General features: G+C 39.4%; 1 protein-coding gene across 6 annotated transcripts in view; it reads right to left on the bottom strand.

Annotated features, from left to right (window-relative positions):
* Positions 1–20,806, bottom strand: part of CHD1L (chromodomain helicase DNA binding protein 1-like) — a 66,788-nt gene that overhangs the window by 25,476 nt on the left and 20,506 nt on the right. For 5 of the 6 annotated variants that reach the window (XM_010833233.1, XM_010833237.1, XM_010833234.1 and 2 more), the window contains exons 3-12: positions 19,270–19,376; positions 18,590–18,704; positions 17,966–17,997; positions 13,181–13,262; positions 10,042–10,204; positions 8,572–8,727; positions 7,836–7,928; positions 4,872–4,968; positions 2,169–2,242; positions 1,788–1,898 (exon numbers count right to left, since the gene is read on the bottom strand). In XM_010833233.1, the coding sequence (XP_010831535.1) occupies positions 1,788–1,898; positions 2,169–2,242; positions 4,872–4,968; positions 7,836–7,928; positions 8,572–8,727; positions 10,042–10,204; positions 13,181–13,262; positions 17,966–17,997; positions 18,590–18,704; positions 19,270–19,376 (1,030 nt within the window). Of the gene's footprint in view, positions 1–1,787; positions 1,899–2,168; positions 2,243–4,871; positions 4,969–7,835; positions 7,929–8,571; positions 8,728–8,838; positions 8,927–10,041; positions 10,205–13,180; positions 13,263–17,965; positions 17,998–18,589; positions 18,705–19,269; positions 19,377–20,806 lie in introns of those variants that run through there. The other variant, XM_010833238.1, reaches the window with a different exon arrangement.

Genomic DNA, 20,806 nt, shown 5'->3' with positions numbered 1-20,806 from the left:
AAAGGATGATATTTTATAAATAAGCTATAGCCAGACTTGTCTGAGACATATTCATGAGCTCTCACTGCCACCTGGTGGCAATATGACTCAATAAGAAATACCTGAAAGTTGGAGAGAAACTTGAATAAATGATAATGATGCAAATCAACAACTAAAATGTGACAGCAAACAGGACAGCTGGTGTTTGGAAAAGGCTCAGGACTGCTTTGGCTCCTATGAGATCCCTCTGTTCTAATTCCAAGAACTCCAAGGAGATTAGTTGAAAAGCAGAGATCTTTCTTCCTAATTTCAGATGTTTCAAACAATGCTGCTGAGTATGACGGTGTTGAAATCAGTAAGGCATCAGTTCAGTTCAGTTCAGTCGCTCAGTTGTGTCCGACTCTTTGCGACCTCATGGAGTGCAGCACGCCAGGCCTCCCTGTCCATTGCCAACTCCCGGAGTCTACTCAAACTCACGTCCATCGAGTCACTGATGACATCCAGCCATCTCATCCTCCATCATCCGCTTCTCCTCCTGCCTTCAATCTTTCCCAGGATCAGGGTCTTTTCTAATGAGTCAGTTCTTCACATCAGATGGCCAAAGTATTGGAGTTTCAGCTTCAGCATCAGTCCTTCCAATGAATATTCAGGACTGATTTTCTTTAGCATGGACTGATTGGATCTCCTTCTAAGATCACACAGACTGCACCCTCGATCTCAGCCACTTATTATCAGGTTACCTAATCAGTCTCTCCTAAGACTACCCTAAGACAACTGCGACATGAATAAGTGGCTGAGATCAAGGGTGCAGTCTATGATCTTAGAAGCGAGCAGGACCAAATGAATTTCATTATATCTCTTTAATACAGAGATGAGACATACACAGGTAAAACAATCTCCTTATGGTCAATGATTATATTCAACACTACTTTTTAATACCCTATAGTACCAGGGACTTAATAAATGTTTACTAAATAAGACTGAACTCTCTTTTCATAAATATACTGATCTCTCTTTACAATAGAGGATATACATCCCTTTAGAGCTCCTAATTCTATTCCATCAAGATTTAGGTCTACCAAAAAAAAGAGACTGAGAGAAAAAAAAGAAACTTAAGATTCTGTGAATTCAAAATTAATTTAAGGTCTGCTTGTTCTGTGACATGAGAATAATTTCATCTCCAAGAGCTGACATCATTTAAGTAAATGAAAGCACTCCATAAGTGGTATGGCACTACAAATGTCATATAAAATATTTATGACTTAAGTCATATACAGACAATGTTACAATTAATTCTAAAGAGCTGGAAATTTCATAACAATCACACTTTTTAAAAGCAGATTTTTTATTAAGCTTTCACAACACTTTCAGAGCTACCTGTCAGAAGGACAACTAGTAGGCAGGCTGCTATCTTGTTTCCCAAATTCATGGTTGGGAAGGAGAGCTGTCTCTATTGAACATGACTAAAACTAAAATTTCTATACAAAATTATAGAAATCTTTCAGGATGTTCACAGGTCAATGGTCAAAAGAGATCAGAATTACTTTCCAACAACCCCAGGTTTTAACCTTACTTCTCTGATGAGATGAAAGCTTAAATCAGTTTGACAGAAACGAGTACCATGCTAGAAGTCTAGGACAGTGATAAACTGATGTAACCTACCTCAATTCCCCCCACTCCTTTTTTTTTACACTCCTCAGTAAAAACCTCACCTTTCAGTGAACTAAGGAAAAATCTAATGATTAGAATTTAAATGTACTGTTTCACCCTTTCATTTGTCTGCTTTCATCAATAGGGATGCGGCCTACCTGCCCTGGTACTCAAGAGAAAAGTAAAGATGGGCTGCTGTCCAAAGTTCTTAATGGCCAAGTGTCTCTCTTCTCCTCTTACAGAACCATCCACACGCTCATAGCTGTAGCCTTCACACAGAGGGAGAAAACAGAGAAATAGAAACCATTTTCAATTACTCACTGTGGAGTAAAACACTGTCTGCTCAAAACCAAACACCAATTTTGTCTATCTCATATACAGTCATGCCCCTACTGTAAGCTATCTTCCTTTGATTCTGAATAATATTCTTAATAATGTTTTTCTCTGTAACATCCCCACACCCCAGATAATTCTTCACAGACCCATCTGGACTGTTAAGTCTAAAAGTCTTGATTAATGTAATGGCCAAGGGATGTCACCTCTATAATCCAGGTAGTCTTGGAGAATATCCAACATCTGGGTCATCTGAGAGAAAAGTAAAACTCGATGGCCTCTGGCAAGGAAAAGAAAAGGAAAAACTGCCAACTCCAATAGTATTTAGGGTGGATTTCCTGCAGGTGAAACTTAGTGAAGAATACAAGTTTACAAAGAAATGAAATCCTGAAGTAGAAACATAAATGTCATAATCATTTACAGAGCCTTCTTCAGTAATGTGAAATGTTTTATACAAGCATGTAACTGCACCAGTAGCTGAGTCCTTACAGCACTTCTCACTGGTGCTGTAAGTGTTGGGATATTCCCAGGAGTCTGCGTCAATGCACCAGAGGGCGTAATAAGCCCTAGATAACCAAGGTGTTTTGCAGGACTCCAGCTCCAGCAGCCAGAGGATCAGCCTGAAGGGATGAGCAGTGTCCGAGGGAAATGATGTAGCCTCTGACTGGAGGTACAGGACTACATGTTTACTTCAAGCATCAGGTTCTCTTTTATACTTTTTCAAAAGCATTAGGTCAGAGGTTTGACATTTTCAGTTCCCCCTCACCCAGATTATTGTCTCATTGTTGCCCTTCAAACAGAGTTCCTGCTTCAGCAATTCTCTCAGAATGGTGTTTACTTGTCATTACATTGTAACTCATGCTTATGTCTGGGCCGCATAAAAGCTCACTATCTCCTAAAAAGGCTTCTAACTATTCTTAATTATTCCTAAACCCTAAACTCAGCAAACTTCTTTTGCCATAAACATTCCCCTCACAAACAGGTCTCATGTAACAATCCTTCCCATGGCCTCAAGCTGTGGCCTATGTGCTCATCCTGGGACATTCTTTGCAAAAATCCTTGAACAAATGACAATGGTTACTTTATAGATTATTTTCTGGGCACAAGTGCAGAAGGCTTTGCGCTGTCTCACGCTTCTCTCAAGAATAATAAGCACCTTAACATTCTTTCCAGCCAACCCAACTGACGAAAGGAAGAAACAAGTCAGAATCACAAGAGCTAACTCCTTCATCCTGGGTCCATGCCTGCGGAATGAGGAGAGGGGGTTGGGGCCGTGCCTCCATTTTGTCAGTAATGCCTAACGTGGCTCCTGACAGTGCTTCTTTCCAGGATGGCAATTACTAAATGGAAAGAAACATACAGTTTTAACAGCAAAATAAAAGATATGTGAAGAGAAAAATGCAAAATTCAAATGTACAAAAAATGAAACAAAAACTGATGACCTTAAAGAGCTTGTGGTTGGCAATCAATAGCTCTTCTCTACTTTGGGGTGAAAGTCACTATCCTTTCAATTATAGCTTTATTGGTTGAAAATTTTGAGAAGCATCACTTTAGAGAAGGAAGAGGCAGGTGGCATTTCAAATCCCACATGATACATAAGAAAACTTATGTAGGGAGAGGAGAGAAGAAAGGAGGTGGCAAAATGGATTAGGTCAAGGACTAATTCAAGGGAATTCCCTGGTGGTCCAGTTATTAGGGCTCTGCACTTTTCACTGCCAAGGGCTGGGTTCAACCAAAAGCTCCATGGTATGGTCGAAAAAAAAAAGTTCAAACCTACAGCCCATGGTTATCAGCTATTAAGTTTGCATAAACAAAGAAGTACTGTATGGCACTCTCTAAACATGTCTAAACAACATTCTATTAGGAAAACTAATTTAATCTGAGTTTGTGATAGGTGTAGATGAACAATTATGAAAAACTCCTTCAAGACTCTAGCCTCAAACTGGTAGAAAAGGTGTTGAACTTAAAATCTAATCCTCATGTAATCCCATTAGATTAGAACTTCATCTAATCCCATTTCTGTCATTTGCTGGCTGTGGTGGCCTCAGACAAGCCACAAAGCCTCTCTGGGCCCGTTTCATCACCTGTGAAATGAAAAGGTCAAAGAGAAGCTGTTTATGGGTCCTTCTCCCAACACTAGGACACTTAGAGGAGATACATCATAGCCTATAAAATACAATCAGGCATGCAGCTGTTTGACTTGCACATTCCTAATTTTGGACACTTTTGCCAAATCTCAGGTTTTAGGTTGGTTCAGGCCTTCTTGGGTCAGTTGTCCCTAAGGGACAACTTAGAAATCCTTGGGAAACGGATTTTTTTCTAGACTGCTCTGTACCTCCGAGAACCAGAGGATCAGATACAGGCCAGACATCAGGCCACTGAACACTTAGCTAAATCTTTACAGGCCCCAAAAAAGTGGCTTAATTCTTCCAATACCCAACTTGCATCTCAGGGAAAGAGTCCTCGAGTTCTCCTTGAGTTCAAATCAAGCCCCACAAGTTAACAAGAGTAAATATTTGCTAAGTACTTAATATGTGCCAATTCAAAGCAAGGTACACCAGCAGGCCTTTTAAAAAGAAACGTTTGATGGTATCTTTGTCTTTGTTGAACTAAACAATACAGCTAGAGTGACATGGTTAATATAACAATTAACCAGACAGCAGATTAAGGCAGTATGCTGCCAAATGCTGGATTAGGATCCTAAGTGCTATAGGAATTCAGGAAAGGAAAGGATGATCATAGAGGGGATGGCATGGGATGAAGGGTATAGCTGCAGAAAAGGTGGAACCTGAATCAGGGTCTTGGAAAAAAGGAGAACTGGGATTAGTCTCAAGAAATCAGTGAGTTGCACATTATTCTGGTTTCAACAATCACCAGCTCAGAATAGAAAATATGAACCTATCACCTACTTGGAATACAGGAATGCCAACAGCTTATCCAGCAGGTGAAGTTTCCCACTAGCCTCAATCAAGTGGTCTCCAATTTCAAAAGGCTCTGGTTCCACACCTGGGAAAGAAAGAACCCACTCCCAGTAAATGTGTTCCCAGTTGGGGCAGACTCTGAATGGAGAAGCTGATGGCGAGGCTACAGAGAAGCCAAGATCCTTCTAACTGATAATGAGCCCAAGTCTCATATCTCTTTGAGGCATTTCATAATTATTTGTTTATATTATGATATCAGCACTACCCAATATCAATCACAGAGACTGGCACATCCAATATGTCTAAGAAATGTTTACCCAAGGAACAAATCTACTCTTTGGGAAAGTGAAGCACAGGGACATGCTAAAGACCAAACAGACCCAAAACTGAAACCTTCAGGCTCTCACTGTAGAAAACAAATAAAGACAAAGAGTTAGATATAAATTAGTCATTCTCATGCTGAAACTGAAGCACAGGGAGACGCTAAAGACCAAACAGACCCAAAACTGAAACCTTCAGGTTCTCACTCTAGAAAACACATCAAGACATAGGGTTAGATATAAATTAGTCATTCTCATGCAGGGTACAAAATAAACTGGAAGGCTTCTTTTAAAATCTACATGTTCCCAACAGCTCTTCGCATAAAAGAAAAGCTCTGACATGCACCTCATTAAGATCCTGTGACATTTTAAAACAATTCATATGGCTACTTGGCAACAACTTCCTTCAAATGACTGCAGAAAAGCCTCTGCATTGATCTTGTCAATACTAGAGCCCTCACAGCATAAAATGCCTGGAACTGTCCCACAGGCTACCCATCAGAGTGAATTAAAAAAAAAAAAAATCTGAATGAAAATGAAAACACTACATATCATGTGTAGAATGCAGCTAAATTAGTACTTAGAGGGAAATTTACAGACATCCATAAGATGAAATTCCCTCAGCAAAGGAGGCAGAGAAGACATAAGGCAGATGGAAAAGCAAGAGAAAGTATTGTCCCAGAAGCCAAAGGAAAAAGGTGTTTCAAGAAGTGATCAACTGTGTCAAAGGTTTTGAGAGATGGAATTAAAAAAAAGTGAACTGATAACCATCAGTTGAGCCACACAGAGACCACTGATAAACTAGCAATGGTGGTGACAAAAAAGGTTCACTGACTGGGTTCAAGACAAAGGGACACGCAATCATAAAAATTCAGATTATGAGATATCCCATAAAACATAGAGCCATGATTCTTTAAAACTGTCAATTTAATGAAAAAGTAAAAAAAAAAAAAAAAAAATGCTGAGGAGCATTTCTAGATTATAGGAGAATAAAGAGACATGACAAATGCACTGTAAGATCTCTGACTGGATCTTGAATTTGAAAAGAACAAAGATGGACACAGGAAGATTCACAGGAGAGAAGTATTCACATGATTTCCCATAAGTAGCTCTCCAAAATAAACGAAGACCCAGAAAAGTGGCAAAATTTAAAAATGCTTTTCTACCATAATGAAATCAAGATCGCCAGGAGAAATATCAACAACCTCAGATATGCAGATACCACTCCAATGGCAGAAAATAAAGAGGAACTAAAGAGCCTATGGATGACAGTGAAAGAGGAGAGTGAAAAATCTGGCTTAAAACTCAACATTCAAAAAAATGAAGATCATTGCATCCGGTCCTATCACTTCATGGCAAACAGAAGGGAAAAAAGTGGAAACAGTGACAGATTTTATTTTCTTGGGCTCCAAAATCACCGTGGATGGTGCCTGTAGCCACAAAATTAAAAAACACTTGCTCCTTGGAAGAAAAGCTATGACAAAGCTAGACAGCATATTAAAAAGTAGAGACATCACTTTGCCGACAAAGGTCCATATAGTCAAAGCTATGGTTTTTCCAATAGTCAGGTACAGATGTGAGTTGGACCATAAAGAAAGCTGAGAGCCAAAGAATTGATGCTTTTGAATTGTGGTGCTGGAGAAGACTCTTGAAGAGTCCCTTGGACTGCAAAGAGATCAAAACAGTCAACCCTAAAGGAAATCAACCCTGAATATTCATTGGAACGACTGATGCTGAAGCTGAAGCTCCGATACTTTGGTCACCTGATGCGAAGAGCTGACTCACTGGAAAAGACCCTGATGCTAGGGAAGATTGAGGGCAGGAGGAAAAGGGGGCAAGAGAGAAGGAGATGGTTGGATGGCATCACTGACTCAATGGACATGAGTTTGAGCAAACTCCATGAGTGAAGTACAGGGAAGCCTGGAGTGCGGCAGTCTGTAGGGTCACAAAGAACGGGATACGACATAGCGACTGAACAACGAACAACAATTATACTGAACAAAGAGAAGCAGTTGTGGAAAAGGAACTACAGTATGTGAGGAGGCTGAGTAAAATGAAAATTATGTTTAACAAGGTCTGTTCATGTGCTCAGCCGCTCAGTCGTATCCAACTCTTACCGAGGTCAGCTTACATAGAATTCTCTCATTCTCCAGTTTCTGACCTTGAGGATAAACATGTCACTCTCCTTCTAGCAGAGGGAGGAGATGTTCATGCTGGGAGGGGATGGGGGAATGGATATGCTATCATTTCTGGGCCTGCGGTTTTGGGGTTGTAGTGTTTGTTTTTGTTTTTGCTATTGTTTCTTTTTAAAGTGTCCATAGCTCAAAATTATAACAAAATGCAGATCAGATCCTATCACTCCCCTGATTAAAATTCTCCTGTGTTTTCCTACTGTATCTAAAATAAAAAGAAATTTACTTTAAAAAGATAAAAGAAAAAGTAATAAGGGACGTTTAAAACTGAAGAAATCTGAATATGAACAATACATTAGATAATCAACATAAAAAATTAACAAGAGAAAATGGGGAAAAATAGATAGTAAATATAGGCAAATCTTTTTAAGAACTTTTCTATGAGGTTGGCCATAAAATGACAAAAAAAGTAATGCTGAGAAAAAAGGGCACTGCCTCACTGTCAAACAAATATGGGTGATCCACACACTTCCGAAGCTGGGACAGGACATTCTGAAGTTTAACTTTCTTCGCCATCTCATTTTCAAATGCATCTGAAATTTTAAAAAGAGAGAGAGAGATGGATTACTGAACAACAACAAAAAACCCTGCAAGTTTCCATACATAACCTTACTCATTTCAATAATGTATCTTTCAAATCTGCATCTCCCAAATTTCACTGAAGTGCATTAAGAACAGCACACTGATAAGAAGTTTTCTTAACTATCACCTTGTTTTAAGACAGAAAAGTAAAAGTGTTAGCTGCTCAGTCGTGTCCAACTCTTTGTGACCCTATTGTAGCCTGCCAAGCTCCTCTGACCATGAAACTCTCTCAGCAAGAATACTGGAGTGGGTTGCCATTCCCTTCTCCAGGGGATCTTCCCAATCCTGGAAACGAACCCAGGTTTCCTGCATTGCAGGTAGACTCTTTATCATCTGAGCCACCAGGGGAAGCCCTTAAGGAAAACCAGGAGTGGGGGGATGGGAAGGAAATCTCACAAAGTCAACAAACAACAAAGTCAGAGTTATACTTTGACTGGAAAAGGTACTCTGCCAGTCTCACTCTAGTTGACCTGACTACTACTCAGAATAAAAAATCCCATCCCATTTTCTTGCTATACAAACTGAGTGTGATTATAAAGTGCATGAAAATCACATTCTCATTAGTTTCTAAATGGACAAGTACCCTCTGATTACCTAGGTCTTTCATCAAAATGGCCTTGTAGTATTTTTTCTGCAGTGCTGACATGCCATGGTATATCACTACTTCCGTCTTCCTGGGAAGCTCTGTGGCTACCTCAGCCTTTACTCGTCTCAGCAGAAATGGCTGTAAGAGTTTGTATAGTTCACTTGCTGTACAAGGAAAGAAAACACACACACAATTAGAGTGGGACAAAAGCAAAACCAAGGCAATGAACTATTAGAGAACATACAACAGTTTACTTTTGTTTCTCATTTTCATACCAATTCTGCCTTCTAGGCCAACAAGGTAATTCTTCACAGTATTTCGTCCTTCCTTGGATTCTTCTTTCCAACTTCTTCTGTTTCTTTTAATAATCTCATTTGCATAGAACTATTCTTTTTCCAGGATACTTTTGCATTTGATCAGCATAACAGCTCAGAAATGTAGGCAAGGTGGTAACATTGTCCCTATTTGTAAAACTAAGTGAAGTTCAGAGAAGTCAAATCCCTTATCCAAAGTCACACAGCTGGTTGATAAAGGTGCTAGTACTCACACTTAGTTCTTTGACTTCCATACCCTTTTTCCTTCCTGAGCTGTCAGAAACTTTTAAAAACTAGCCTAAACTAGAATTACACTGCATGCAGGATTGCCAGAAACAAAAAATAAAAATAAAAGTTAAATTTGAATTTGAATTTGATGAACAAATAATTTGTTGAAGATCAGTATGTCCTGTGTAATATTTGACTTGGAATATTTTATATAGCAACCTTAAACATGGGAACAATCCGAGCAGGTTCCCCAGGTAAAATTCAATCTGTGGACTGGAGATTTCTGCTGTGAGAAGCCTTTCCAACTCCTCCTCAGCTAGTACATACAGACCCACTAGTTGGCATGCCTATCAATTATTTTGAATAATGAGCCTGGGATAATATCACATAGATAGACAATTTTAAGAGGCAGAGGAGCAAAGGTATGAGAAGAAAACTACAAATGACCATTGTACAAACCAGAATGGCTTCCTCCTTTACTTCCAACACCATCCAGCCCAGACTTTTGGTTCTTATGTACTGATAAAAGTGTTAAAAGAAACACTAGTGCTATGGAACCCTGAATGACAGTTTCAGACTACGGCACCCACATATTTCTCTGCCTCAAGAAGTACCATAGGAAGTTATCCAAGTCTTCACAGAAATTATACGTTGGAAAAAAAAGTCTGCAAACCAGCAGACACTATTTCTTCTGATAATGACCCAAATAAGCACAATTATAGAGTCATGTGACAAACAAATAGGAGAATCACGAACAGCAGGCACTGGGAACAACAGGAGGGCTCTGACAGCACCTTATCTTTGTGAGGCTCTTTACTTCCTCAGAAGGGGTTCTCTGGTTATAGATTCTCCTTGTTTTCTATCTGTAACCCTTATGCCCTAGGGAAGTTGCTGGGCCCAGACCTCTTGGGCATGATTTGTAAGAAGGGAACTTGCCTGACTCAGACTCTTTCTCAATGTCCTGGTAACGCTGAACAAAATCTTCCACCTGCTCCTTGGAAAAGAGATCAGGCTCCACAAAACTGAGGAGTGAGTAGAGCTCCTGGAGGCTGTTCTGGATGGGTGTTCCAGTCAACAGGAGGCTGAAGACAACTGAGAACTCAAATATACAAATGAATAAAATGAAAATCCGTAACGCTGGAAAGCAAGACTGAGTGACCCATCACAACCTTAACACAGAGAGGCATGATTCAATGAAATGAATTCAGGGACATGAAATCAGAAAGCTCAGATTCTAAATGTATATAACTGTTTGATGTAGGAAATAATACCTCTTCAGTTTCAACTATAAGAAGGGGATAATAATCTTGTGAAGGAGATACCATTTATAAAGTAAAATCACTTTGTGAACCCTAAAGTATCGATGAGTATTCAAAATGGTTACTGTTATGCAACCTATGTGGAAATTCAAGCACACAGCATATACTCATGCAGTTTGAGAAGCCCAAAACTACAGCAGCAGGACCCACCACTATAAGAAAGAAGATATATTTTTTAAAAACATCCTTTCGTAAAACTTAACACGTGTAGCCAATGTAAGACAACAAGAATTCTGGACGTTTCTGGACTATATACCACCCAAAATGGAAAGACACTTGTTCAATTTTGAGCAGAGGAATAAGAACCCCATGAATAACAGACTAATGAAGTAAAAGGTTAGGAAAAACAGTAACAACAGTTGTTAGGTCAAGCAAAGGACAATCTCTTAGCTAACATAAAAAGACCTTATACTACTTGAGTTAAATAATACAGTACAAAGAGAAAGCTATATGCTGTACGTGTGTGCATATATATATATATATATAACATGGAAATACATTTGTGTGTATATATGCATATATATATATATATATATATATACATATACATACACACACTGAATTCTGGTATTTAATATATTTTTATTTTTTTAACAATATTGGAGAAGGAAATGGCAACCCATTCCAGTATTCTTGCCTGGAGACTCTCATGGACAGAGGAGTCTGGAGGGCTACAGTCCATGGGGTCGCAAAGAGTCAGACACGACTGAAACAACTTAGCATGCACACATATATACATTTAGGTTTGGGTGTACACATGCGCTGTAAAGAACGTGGCAGCATATATACCAAATGTTAACATACACAGTGGAATAGGATTATTGGTGGCTTTTACTTTTCCTCTTGTGTTTCTATAATTTGATTTGGGAGGGGGTCATAAGAAGATATCAAAGGTGATAAATGAAATGATACAATCAATGAAAACTGTTTTCAAAATCTTTTGGGGGAGCACTTTCACTTGGTTTGTTTCTTTTTAAATTGTGTAATCAATGCCCACCCACTCGTGCTGCTTATAGTGCAACGTATTCACAATATTTCAAGTATGGGAAATGGTTAACAACGAATGTTTCCAATAACCAAATCACATTTTCACAATATGCTCAAAGAACTAAAATGGCCAAAAAATATGAAGTCAACAAGGATAACCAAGGTTGTCAATCACTAAAATGAAATTACACTATCACATGGATTAACATTTTAATTCAAAGCAGGGTTCATTCAGCATCAAAAGTTATAATCGGGAAAAAGAAGCCTAGAGACAATCTCTGCTTATATTTAAAATTTTGGAAACTTTTTTGTATAAAATATTTTGCAAATATTTCCTACATTATTAAATATTCTTCTACATAATTTTTCATGGCAGCCTTACTCTGTAAATATACTGTTTGGGTATACCACAAATTGTACAGTATAATCAATTCCTATATTGACATTTAGGTTTCTTCCAAATTTTACAAACAAGCTGAAAACAGTATTTGGAAGAGGAGAAAATAAAAGGCAGTACCCTTCTCCCCGCCTCTCAGCCCAATCAATAAATGTGTTTTTTTCCTGACCAACTAGCTGTCTGCAGTTCAAACCTCACCTAAAAAGGAATACTCAGAAAACATAAAACAATCTCCTCTGAGCCTGTTTCCTTACCAAGAAGAAGAAAAGGCTCTGGAGCCAGCAATAGACTTTAGCTTCCCCACTCCAAACACAGGCTTCCTTTACTGTGTTTACTTCCTTTCCTGCTTCTCTTTTCCCACTATAAATCAATAAACTGGCATAGCAGCTGATGAAGCAGTATCTTAGAGTCTCTTAGGTGCTGGATATGACAATCTTTTGGAAAAGAGACAGTATTAAAGAGTCCTTAAAAAGAAGGCAAAGGACACCACAGAGCAGAGGGGGCCCTACTAGGGGACAGCAATCTTTGAGATCGGGGTAATAATAATAATAGTGGCCATATCTGCATTTAAACACTAAAAACTGTTAACTTTTAACCAGTAAATAAAGAATTCAGATCTAAGACTTTCCTCCAAATGACCTCTAAATTCATTAACTGATCTATTATAGGAAAAGGGACCAAAAGTCAATGACAATCCCAGAAATTTGCACACCAGGTCACAGGAATTAATAAGTCTTTACTAGGTCAGCAACAAGAAGGGCACTTCATACTCATAAGCTCTTCAACTGGTTCCTCAGAAAAGAGGGCAAATGTAAGGCTACAATGACATTTCTCATCTGCTTTGCCAGAATGATGCCAGAGAACTGAATGGAGTAAGATCAAAGGTTTCATACTCAAAAAAGTATGACAGAGACAGGTGAGACTGAAGGGAATATTCAATGGCATGAAATTAGTCTGTTCATGACTCTGAATTGTCAAATTTTTTAAACAGGTAAATGGGGGAGTGGTACAATAAATATGTCAGATATGTTTGTTATTGCAGACAGAAAAACTACATTAAGATTATTTTTAAAGAAACTGAAAATCAAAAAGACAGTTGAAGCATTTCCAAAAATACAACGTATTATCCTGGGGTAGAGTCCTATTCATTTGACAACCAGATTTTTAATAAACATTATCTCCTATGTAAAAGACAAGAGAAACTAGGACATGTTAAGCATTACTTCTGTCACCATAAAATGTTCACTGAACCCTGCAGAAATCTCACTGAAAAAAAATGTGTCAATTTAATTGGCTCTATACAGGACCAAACTAATACTAACATTTTTTAAAAGGGAGTGATATACAAACTAAAAGCATCCTATGAATTTACCTCTGAAAGAGTCTTATGCAGCAAGGAGCTTTGGTTTTTCAACCTGTGAGCTTCATCCACAACAAGAACACTCCAAGGGAAGCTGTAAGGGGAACATCCATGTTTTCAGTTTTATATAACTCAAACACATATCTCACACCCAAAAGTCTTACTACAAAACTAAGACTCTTTCTGGGAAGACCAATATCAAGCCCATTCTGTTAGAAACACACCCAAATTGCCTTCTCCAAGAGCCGACCAAGTACATCAGGCAATATCTGGATAATGTAGTAAAATTAAGGGAATTTATTTTCTGAGATGGAAAAGTTCTATGCATTGAAGGTAGAAAAGAGGCGCTGGAGACAGAAAGCAGAAGGAAACACAACCATTTACTATGTGCCACTTTAACATACCTAAAGTTTGGAGCTTTAGGTATGTTATTTAACCCCCAAAAATAAAATGAGTAGACATTATTGTGCCCTTTTTACTAATATAAAAAATACTGATAAAAAAGACTGATACTAAAGCTCAGTTAAGGTCATAAAGTTAGTATGAGGCAGAACTAAGATACAGACCCAGAAGAAAAATCAAGACACAATGATGTCATGTTAGCTAAAAAAAAAAGTGTGATTTTAAAATGGGGACATGGCAGACTTCCCAGGTGGTACAGTGGAAAAGAATCTGCCTGCCAATGCAGGGAACACAGGTTCAATCCCTGGTCTGGGAAGATCCCATATGCTGCAGAACAACTAAGCTCCTGCACCACAACTATTGAGCCCACACTCTAGTGCGCACAAGTCACAATTTCTGAAGTCCATGTGCCTAGAGCCTGTGCTCTGCAACAAGAGAAGCCACTGCAATGAGAAGCCTGTGCCCTGCACTGAAGAGTAGCTCCTGCTCGCTGCTACTAGAGAAAGCTGTCAAGCAGCAAGGAATCAGAGAAGGCAATGGCACTGCACTCCAGTACTCTTGCCTGGGAAATCCCACGGACAGAGGAGCCTGGTAGGCTACAGTCCATGCGGTCGTGAAGAGTCAGACACGACTAAGCGACTTCACTTTTTTTCACTTTCATTCACTGGAGAAGGAAATAGCAACCCACTCCAGTGTTCTTGCCTGGAGAATCCCAGGGACGGGGGAGCCCAGTGGGCTGCTGTCTATGGGGTCGCACAGAGTCGGCCACGACTGACGTGACTTAGCAACTTAGCAGCAGCAAGGAATACCCAGTGCAACCAATAAATAAATAAATTATAAAAAATGGGGATGTGGTGAACAGATCAAATGTTACAACAAGAAGATACATCACTGGCACTGTTAATGTAGAAGTCACTGGTGGCTATGCCAGTGCCCTTTGGTAGCATAATAGTTATGACCACAAATTCCCAAGAAGATATCCTCTGTATATACTCCTGGGAAGCTGTTTAGCCCACAAAAAAATTTAAATATGTATGTATTACTATGTTCAAAGCTGCATTATTTAAAACAGCAAAAAACCTGAAAATAATAATAGGTCCAATAATGGGTGATGAAACACAGCATTTTAAATGATAAATATGTTATAATTTAAAAGGCCTATATAACTAAAAAACATATAAATATTATATATTTATATAATATATATATAATAAAAACCATGCAAAAGATAATAAAGTGGAAGTTATGAGGCTCTTATCTCATTTGTAAACATTCTGTAATCCCATTACATTATTCTTATACTTAAAAAACTAAATGTACAGGACTTCCCCTAGTGTTTCAGTGGTTAAGAATCCAGCTTCCAATGCAGGTTTAATCCCTGGGCGGGGAACTAAGATCCCACATGCTGCAGGACAACTAAGTCCATGGTCCACAACTACTGAGCCTGTGCATCTCAAATAGAGACCCCAAGGGCCACAAATTAGAGCCTACACGCTCTGAAGCCTGTGAGCCACACCTAGAGAGAAGCCTGCACATCGCAACAATAAGCCCATGCACCAGCACACCACAATGAGAGATCCAGAGGGCTGCAACCAAGACCCTGACACGATCAAAAATACATACATACTTACATATTAAAAACAACTAAATGTACGTACAAGTAAAGCAGAACACTGGAAAGATATATGGAAATTAAAATCCCTCAAATATTAGAGGAAGATCTTGAGCAGAGGTTGACCTTAAAAGAGGAGGAAGCCTTCTTCCTCTGAGGCCACAGAGAAAATCCAGAAAATGGGTACAGAGACAGACACTTAGGCCCATTCACCTACTGAGTGGTGCAGGTAGAGGGAAGAACTGGGTCCAAGAGAGGGTGCAGGAATCAGGGTCACTCCTGCCGGGTAGCAGGAGTTGCACTGAAGGATCATGAGGAGTAAGAGTCCAGCTGATCTTGGACGCTGGTCACAGCATGACAAGGGTGTAAGCCCTTTTCAAGGGGCTACAGGACAGTGCCTGGCTCCTGTTTAAATGACCATTCAACATAGATTAGGTATTAATCTGTTAAGATCATTACAGTATTATTATGGTATTAAGAGCTGTATACTCAGATTTTTTTTCTTTAATTTCTATTCTTTTAATTCATTTTGCCACACAGTGTGGCATGTGAGATCTCAGTTCCCCAACCAGGGATCAAACCCATGGCCCTGCAATGGAGGCATGGGTTGTTCTTAACCACTGGACCACCAAGGAAGTCTCAATATTCAGGTTTTTACATATAAAAGCAACCAGTAAAAAGCATGTTTAATGAATCAGACTGTAAGGAGGTGAATTTGGGCTCAGTAACAGAAGGTTGTCAAATTACTCTCTAAAGGACATGCCAAGGGATGCTCCCTGGAGAGGAAGGGGTGGAGGGAATTCCAGGACTGAATGGAGAGTGGGAAAAGTAGTTTCTAATCCTCTTGATCCAAAGATTTTATGTTTATTATCAAAAAACTTTCCTATTTTTCATATTGTTACATGCACAGTCTCAACCCTCCCTAATAAGCCTCTTTAGGGCTGAGATTGCATTACACTTTCAGGCTGTTCTCAGTATGCAGTACAGTCATACAAAGTATAACCCTGCCAAATACATCAAAAGAACACAACTGTGTTCTTAGGGGTCATAATGAGTAAACATTATAAATGTCCCTTTACTACTTAGTTTCTTGAATTCACTTCGAATGGATTTAAGATAATAATCTCATATAGAAAGATTATATTTCTACTGAAAATGTAAAACTCCAGTGCATTTAAATACTTCAGAAAGTTCTCTTTTAAAAAGCTCTACAACAAAGTGGGTTTGGAGGTTTGCTTTGCCATTTACTAGCAATGTGCCCTGGGATGGGTCACACCTCATCTCTTACCATTCTCATCTATAAAATGGATGACGATACCTACTTATTAAGGTTTTCATGCTGATTCAATAGGATAATTTATGGAAAGTACCCAATAACATCTATGTCCTAATCTTCTTGCCTTTTGAGACTTTCCATATACTGCCTAATATTATGGATATTATGGATATCTATACCTCTTATTAACTCTACTGGAGTTTTATGTTCACTTGGGGTCACCGTATGGTTTACTTTCCTGGTGTTGCTGGTAACTCCCAGAACAATGTCTTTCCAGAGAAGAGATCTTTAATACATATTAAGTTGGATGTTGACAATAAAAAAGAAGTGAGAGGGAAAGCGTATCCTTTTTTTAAGAAAAGTAAAGTAATACGCGTATTTAAATGAAACATGAATGAAACAAAACACTACATGGAAGTCATGAAATCTGTGACTGAGTCTTTAGTGTTTCAAAATAAGATGAAAATAAAAATCCAACTCAGAAGAGCCTGGGTATGAAATAACATTTATATTATTGATAAAGCACTCTGTAAAGGTCCTGAATATTAAAGAAACAAACCCCACCTAACCATAAGTACACATGCTATGAGAATGAAACTGTCAATATATCTTCTTATTCACCCAAAACTGAGCTCTTGTTTAATTTATAAGGTAAGTGTTGGCTTAACCACATACTGCAACACGGCATCCCTACCACTGTATAAGTACCAGGTAGTATAAGAGTTACACCTAAGTTGCCTGTACTTTATGAGCTGATTTGAGACCTGTAAGCCAATAACTGTAAAGAAATTTACTTAAAAATCCCTCTCTAAAAAGCTAATTTTAGGGCTTTCCTGGTGGCTCAGTGGTAAAGAATCCACCTGCCAATGAAGGGGACACAGGTCTGATCCCTGGCCAGGAAGGTCCCACATGCTGCAGAGCAACTAAGCCCATGCGCCACAGCTCTTGAGCCCGTGCTCCGCAACGAGAGGCCACCACGTGAGAAGTCTGTGCACCGCAACTAGAGAGTAGCTTCTATTTGTCACAACTAGAGAAAAGAAAAAGCCTGTGCAGCAATGAAGACGAGGCACAGCCAAAATAATAAATAAAATTATTTAAAAAATAAAAAGTTAACTTTATAGCACTGATGGCTATTTTAGGATTTTTCCAGAAAAAAGCTCAAATAATTCCCCTATGTTGTAGTAGAATTTCCACACAGCAGTCCTGACAGGCATCTATACAAGCTGTGATGTAAAGAATCTTAACCACCCACCACATACAGCTTATCTCACTTAATCCTCACAGCAGCTGTCCTCATTTTACAGATAAAGAAGCTGAAGTTCACAGAGGTTAAGTCAGGGAATCTACGTAGACACAGTAAAGAGTACGGGCTTGGACTGTAAGACTCCTGCCGTGCCACACACCCAGTAAGACTCACAGATGACAAACCAGGGGAAAAAATGTGAAGGAAAGACATTACTCTCATGACACATTCAGGACAATTTCTGAAGTAGTGCAACATACTCACGACTTTAGAAAAGATGCATCTTTCAAGCAAATCTGAAAATTAAGGAAAACGCATTGTAAAGGCTGATATTGATATACTTCTGACATTACTAAGCTAGTCTTTTATTAACTCTCCTAAACTATTGGATTTAGCTGTCTCATTCATTGACTATGTACAAGAGTTCCGAGCATAACCTCTGGATGGCAGCATCTTACAGACAAAGGGAGGCATGAACGCGTAGAAGGGCTTGCTTACAGGAGTCTGGACATTCTTAGCTTGAAGAACGAGAACAGAGACGAGAACTAAGTATCTTCATCTTCCTTTCCCATCCTCTAGTAACAGATGATGCCTCAGCCCATCCTACCTTCTTCTACTCATTGCCCAAAAGACAGCTCAAGTGCTGCCTCCTTGGGAAGCCCTCCTCCTTGATCCACCAAGAAAGAGGGAGAGATATCGAACTAACAATAGTTTTTCACTCCCTTTGCTCACAGGACCTCTGTGAGAATCAAATGAAAACAGACTTTCCTCAGACTTTCCTCCTAGAATAACATGAGCCCTCAAAAAAACTAAATATAATTCCAGAGGATTCTACAACCTCTAAGGTCCCAGGTTAAGAGTTCTGGCTGTAGAAAAACAAACAGATACCTCATAGGTAGTTAGCAGCACATGAAAACGTGACTCCTGCTTCAGGTCTTGCTGTAGGCAGGCTCTCTTGTCCTTGTCACCTGCATATGTTACACAGGAAAGACCTGGAGCAAATCTGAATCCAAGAAAAGAGGTAAATGAACACAAACACAGAGCCATGGACAAGGGGTGCATGTCTGGAAAATGACATTTCATGGAAGGATTGCAGATGTACAGACCTCAGGATGCTTTGCAGCCAGAACGAGTCCTGAGACCCTGAAACCCCAACTAGAGTAATGGACAAACCTAAGGGTGACTAAGTCCCCATGTGAAGAGGGAGAAGGGTCAGATGAACATCTAAAAGGACCTTGTGTTAATTCTTAAAAGAAAAATATTTTCCCACATTCATTACTTCCTATGAAATGTCACTGTATCACTATGAAAAGGATGGTTTCTTCCTCAGTTCAGCAAATTTACTAAAAACGAGTACTGACCTTCAAATTGCCAAAAGGCAACAAAAACATCCACTGGACCCTCCCTCCCTCATCTGATCCTCATTCTTTCTCTACACTGCCTCAGGTCAGAGTTTTCTGGAAAAAATAAACTCACTGCTTAGGACAATATGTTGTTTTATCATATTTCACACAGTACCCAGAAAAAAAAGTAAAAAAAAATTTTCAACTACATCTACTCCTCTGTACCTCTCCATCTCTTCTTTCCAGTTGCTCAAAACAGACAAGGGACAAAGAATCAGAAATGGTCCTTCATCATTTAATCTTCCTGCCAAATAAATGAAGAGTGCAATAGTCTGGAACACAGAAAAAGAAGGCAGTTTTGATCACCTTTCCGCATGAGAAATAATTATAAAGTTCCCACAGCCTTGCAGAGAACACCTATAATTGCATCGAAAAGAATACAGTATAAACACAATCTATTAAACAAGACTGGCTTTACAAAAAAATAATGTACAATCTTGCACACATTAGGAGAGTCATCCATTCCTAGAGTGAAATCGGGTAAGATTTGATACAATTGCCGAAGACATTGACGGTACTCAATTACATCAACAGTCAACAAGCAATAGTGCTCAAAATTTATGTAACTGAACCTTTCATACAAAGGAAAGTATCAGGGACAGACAGCAGAAATCAATGAAAACAAGGCAAATGAGGCACAAAGTTAGGAATGCTCTAAAAACACATGCTAAGAAGAATCAAGATATGACTGCGAAGACGACCAACCACACGCTGGCCTCTGCTGTTGGCCAGGTCTCCTAAAGGAGGATGTTTTCCTTCCTTCCTAACTTCCCCCCACATGGATTTATGCGTGCATGCTTGCACACTAATCTGCTTCAGTCTATCCAACTCAGCAATCCCAGGGACTGCAGTCCGCCAGGCTCCTCTGTCCACGGGATTCTCCTGGCAGGAATATTGGAGTGAGCTTCTGTGCCCTCCTCCAGGGGATCTTCCCATCCCAGGGATCGAACCCACATCTCTTTATGTCTACCTGCACCGGTAGGCAGGTTCTTTACCACTAGCATGAGGATGGCATGGCAACCCACTCCAGTATTCTTGCCTGGAGAATTCCATGGACAGAGGAGGCCTGGTGGGCTACAGTCCATGGGCTCGAAAAGAGTTGAACACAACTGAGTGACTAAGCATTGCATTACCACCAGCACCACCTGGGAAGCCCATGCACTAATGGAGTACCCTCTGTTCACCGGGCTCTATTCTGAACTCTGGTGTAGAACAGTTAACAAAATAAACAAAACTCCTAGCTCTCCTGGGGCACACATTCCAGTGAGGAAAACAAACAAAAAATAATGCCTCATAAACTCACATCAGGGTCTAAATTGAAAATCTCTGTAAAGCCTAATAGCCTATTTTAGGACCTGGCTGTACACATTTTTGACTAGAGAAGTTTCTTTAAAAGCTTGCCATGATAAATGGATACTGCACAGGAGACTACGCAGAGGGCTCTGTACCTGAATCTAAGAGTCCATTGGCCTGCCTCCCAGAAACACTGGGATACTTCTCTTTGTTCCATAGCTCTCAGTTCAGGAATATACTAGAACCAGGATTACTGCCTGAGACATCTGAGAGTGATAAATAGCTACCTTGGGGAACCATGCTCAGAAGTCATACTGTATCCTGAAAAACCCCAAGACTGATGAGGTACATCTAGATTAAGGCATCGCCAACATGGTCAGGGGCTTCCTTGATAGCTCAGTTGGTAAAG

This window comes from Bison bison, unplaced genomic scaffold (genome assembly GCF_000754665.1).
Source record: "Bison bison bison isolate TAMUID 2011002044 unplaced genomic scaffold, Bison_UMD1.0 scf7180017863325, whole genome shotgun sequence".
NCBI classification, from domain to species: Eukaryota; Metazoa; Chordata; class Mammalia; order Artiodactyla; family Bovidae; genus Bison; species Bison bison.
This window is presented reverse-complemented; position numbering and strand designations above follow the sequence as displayed.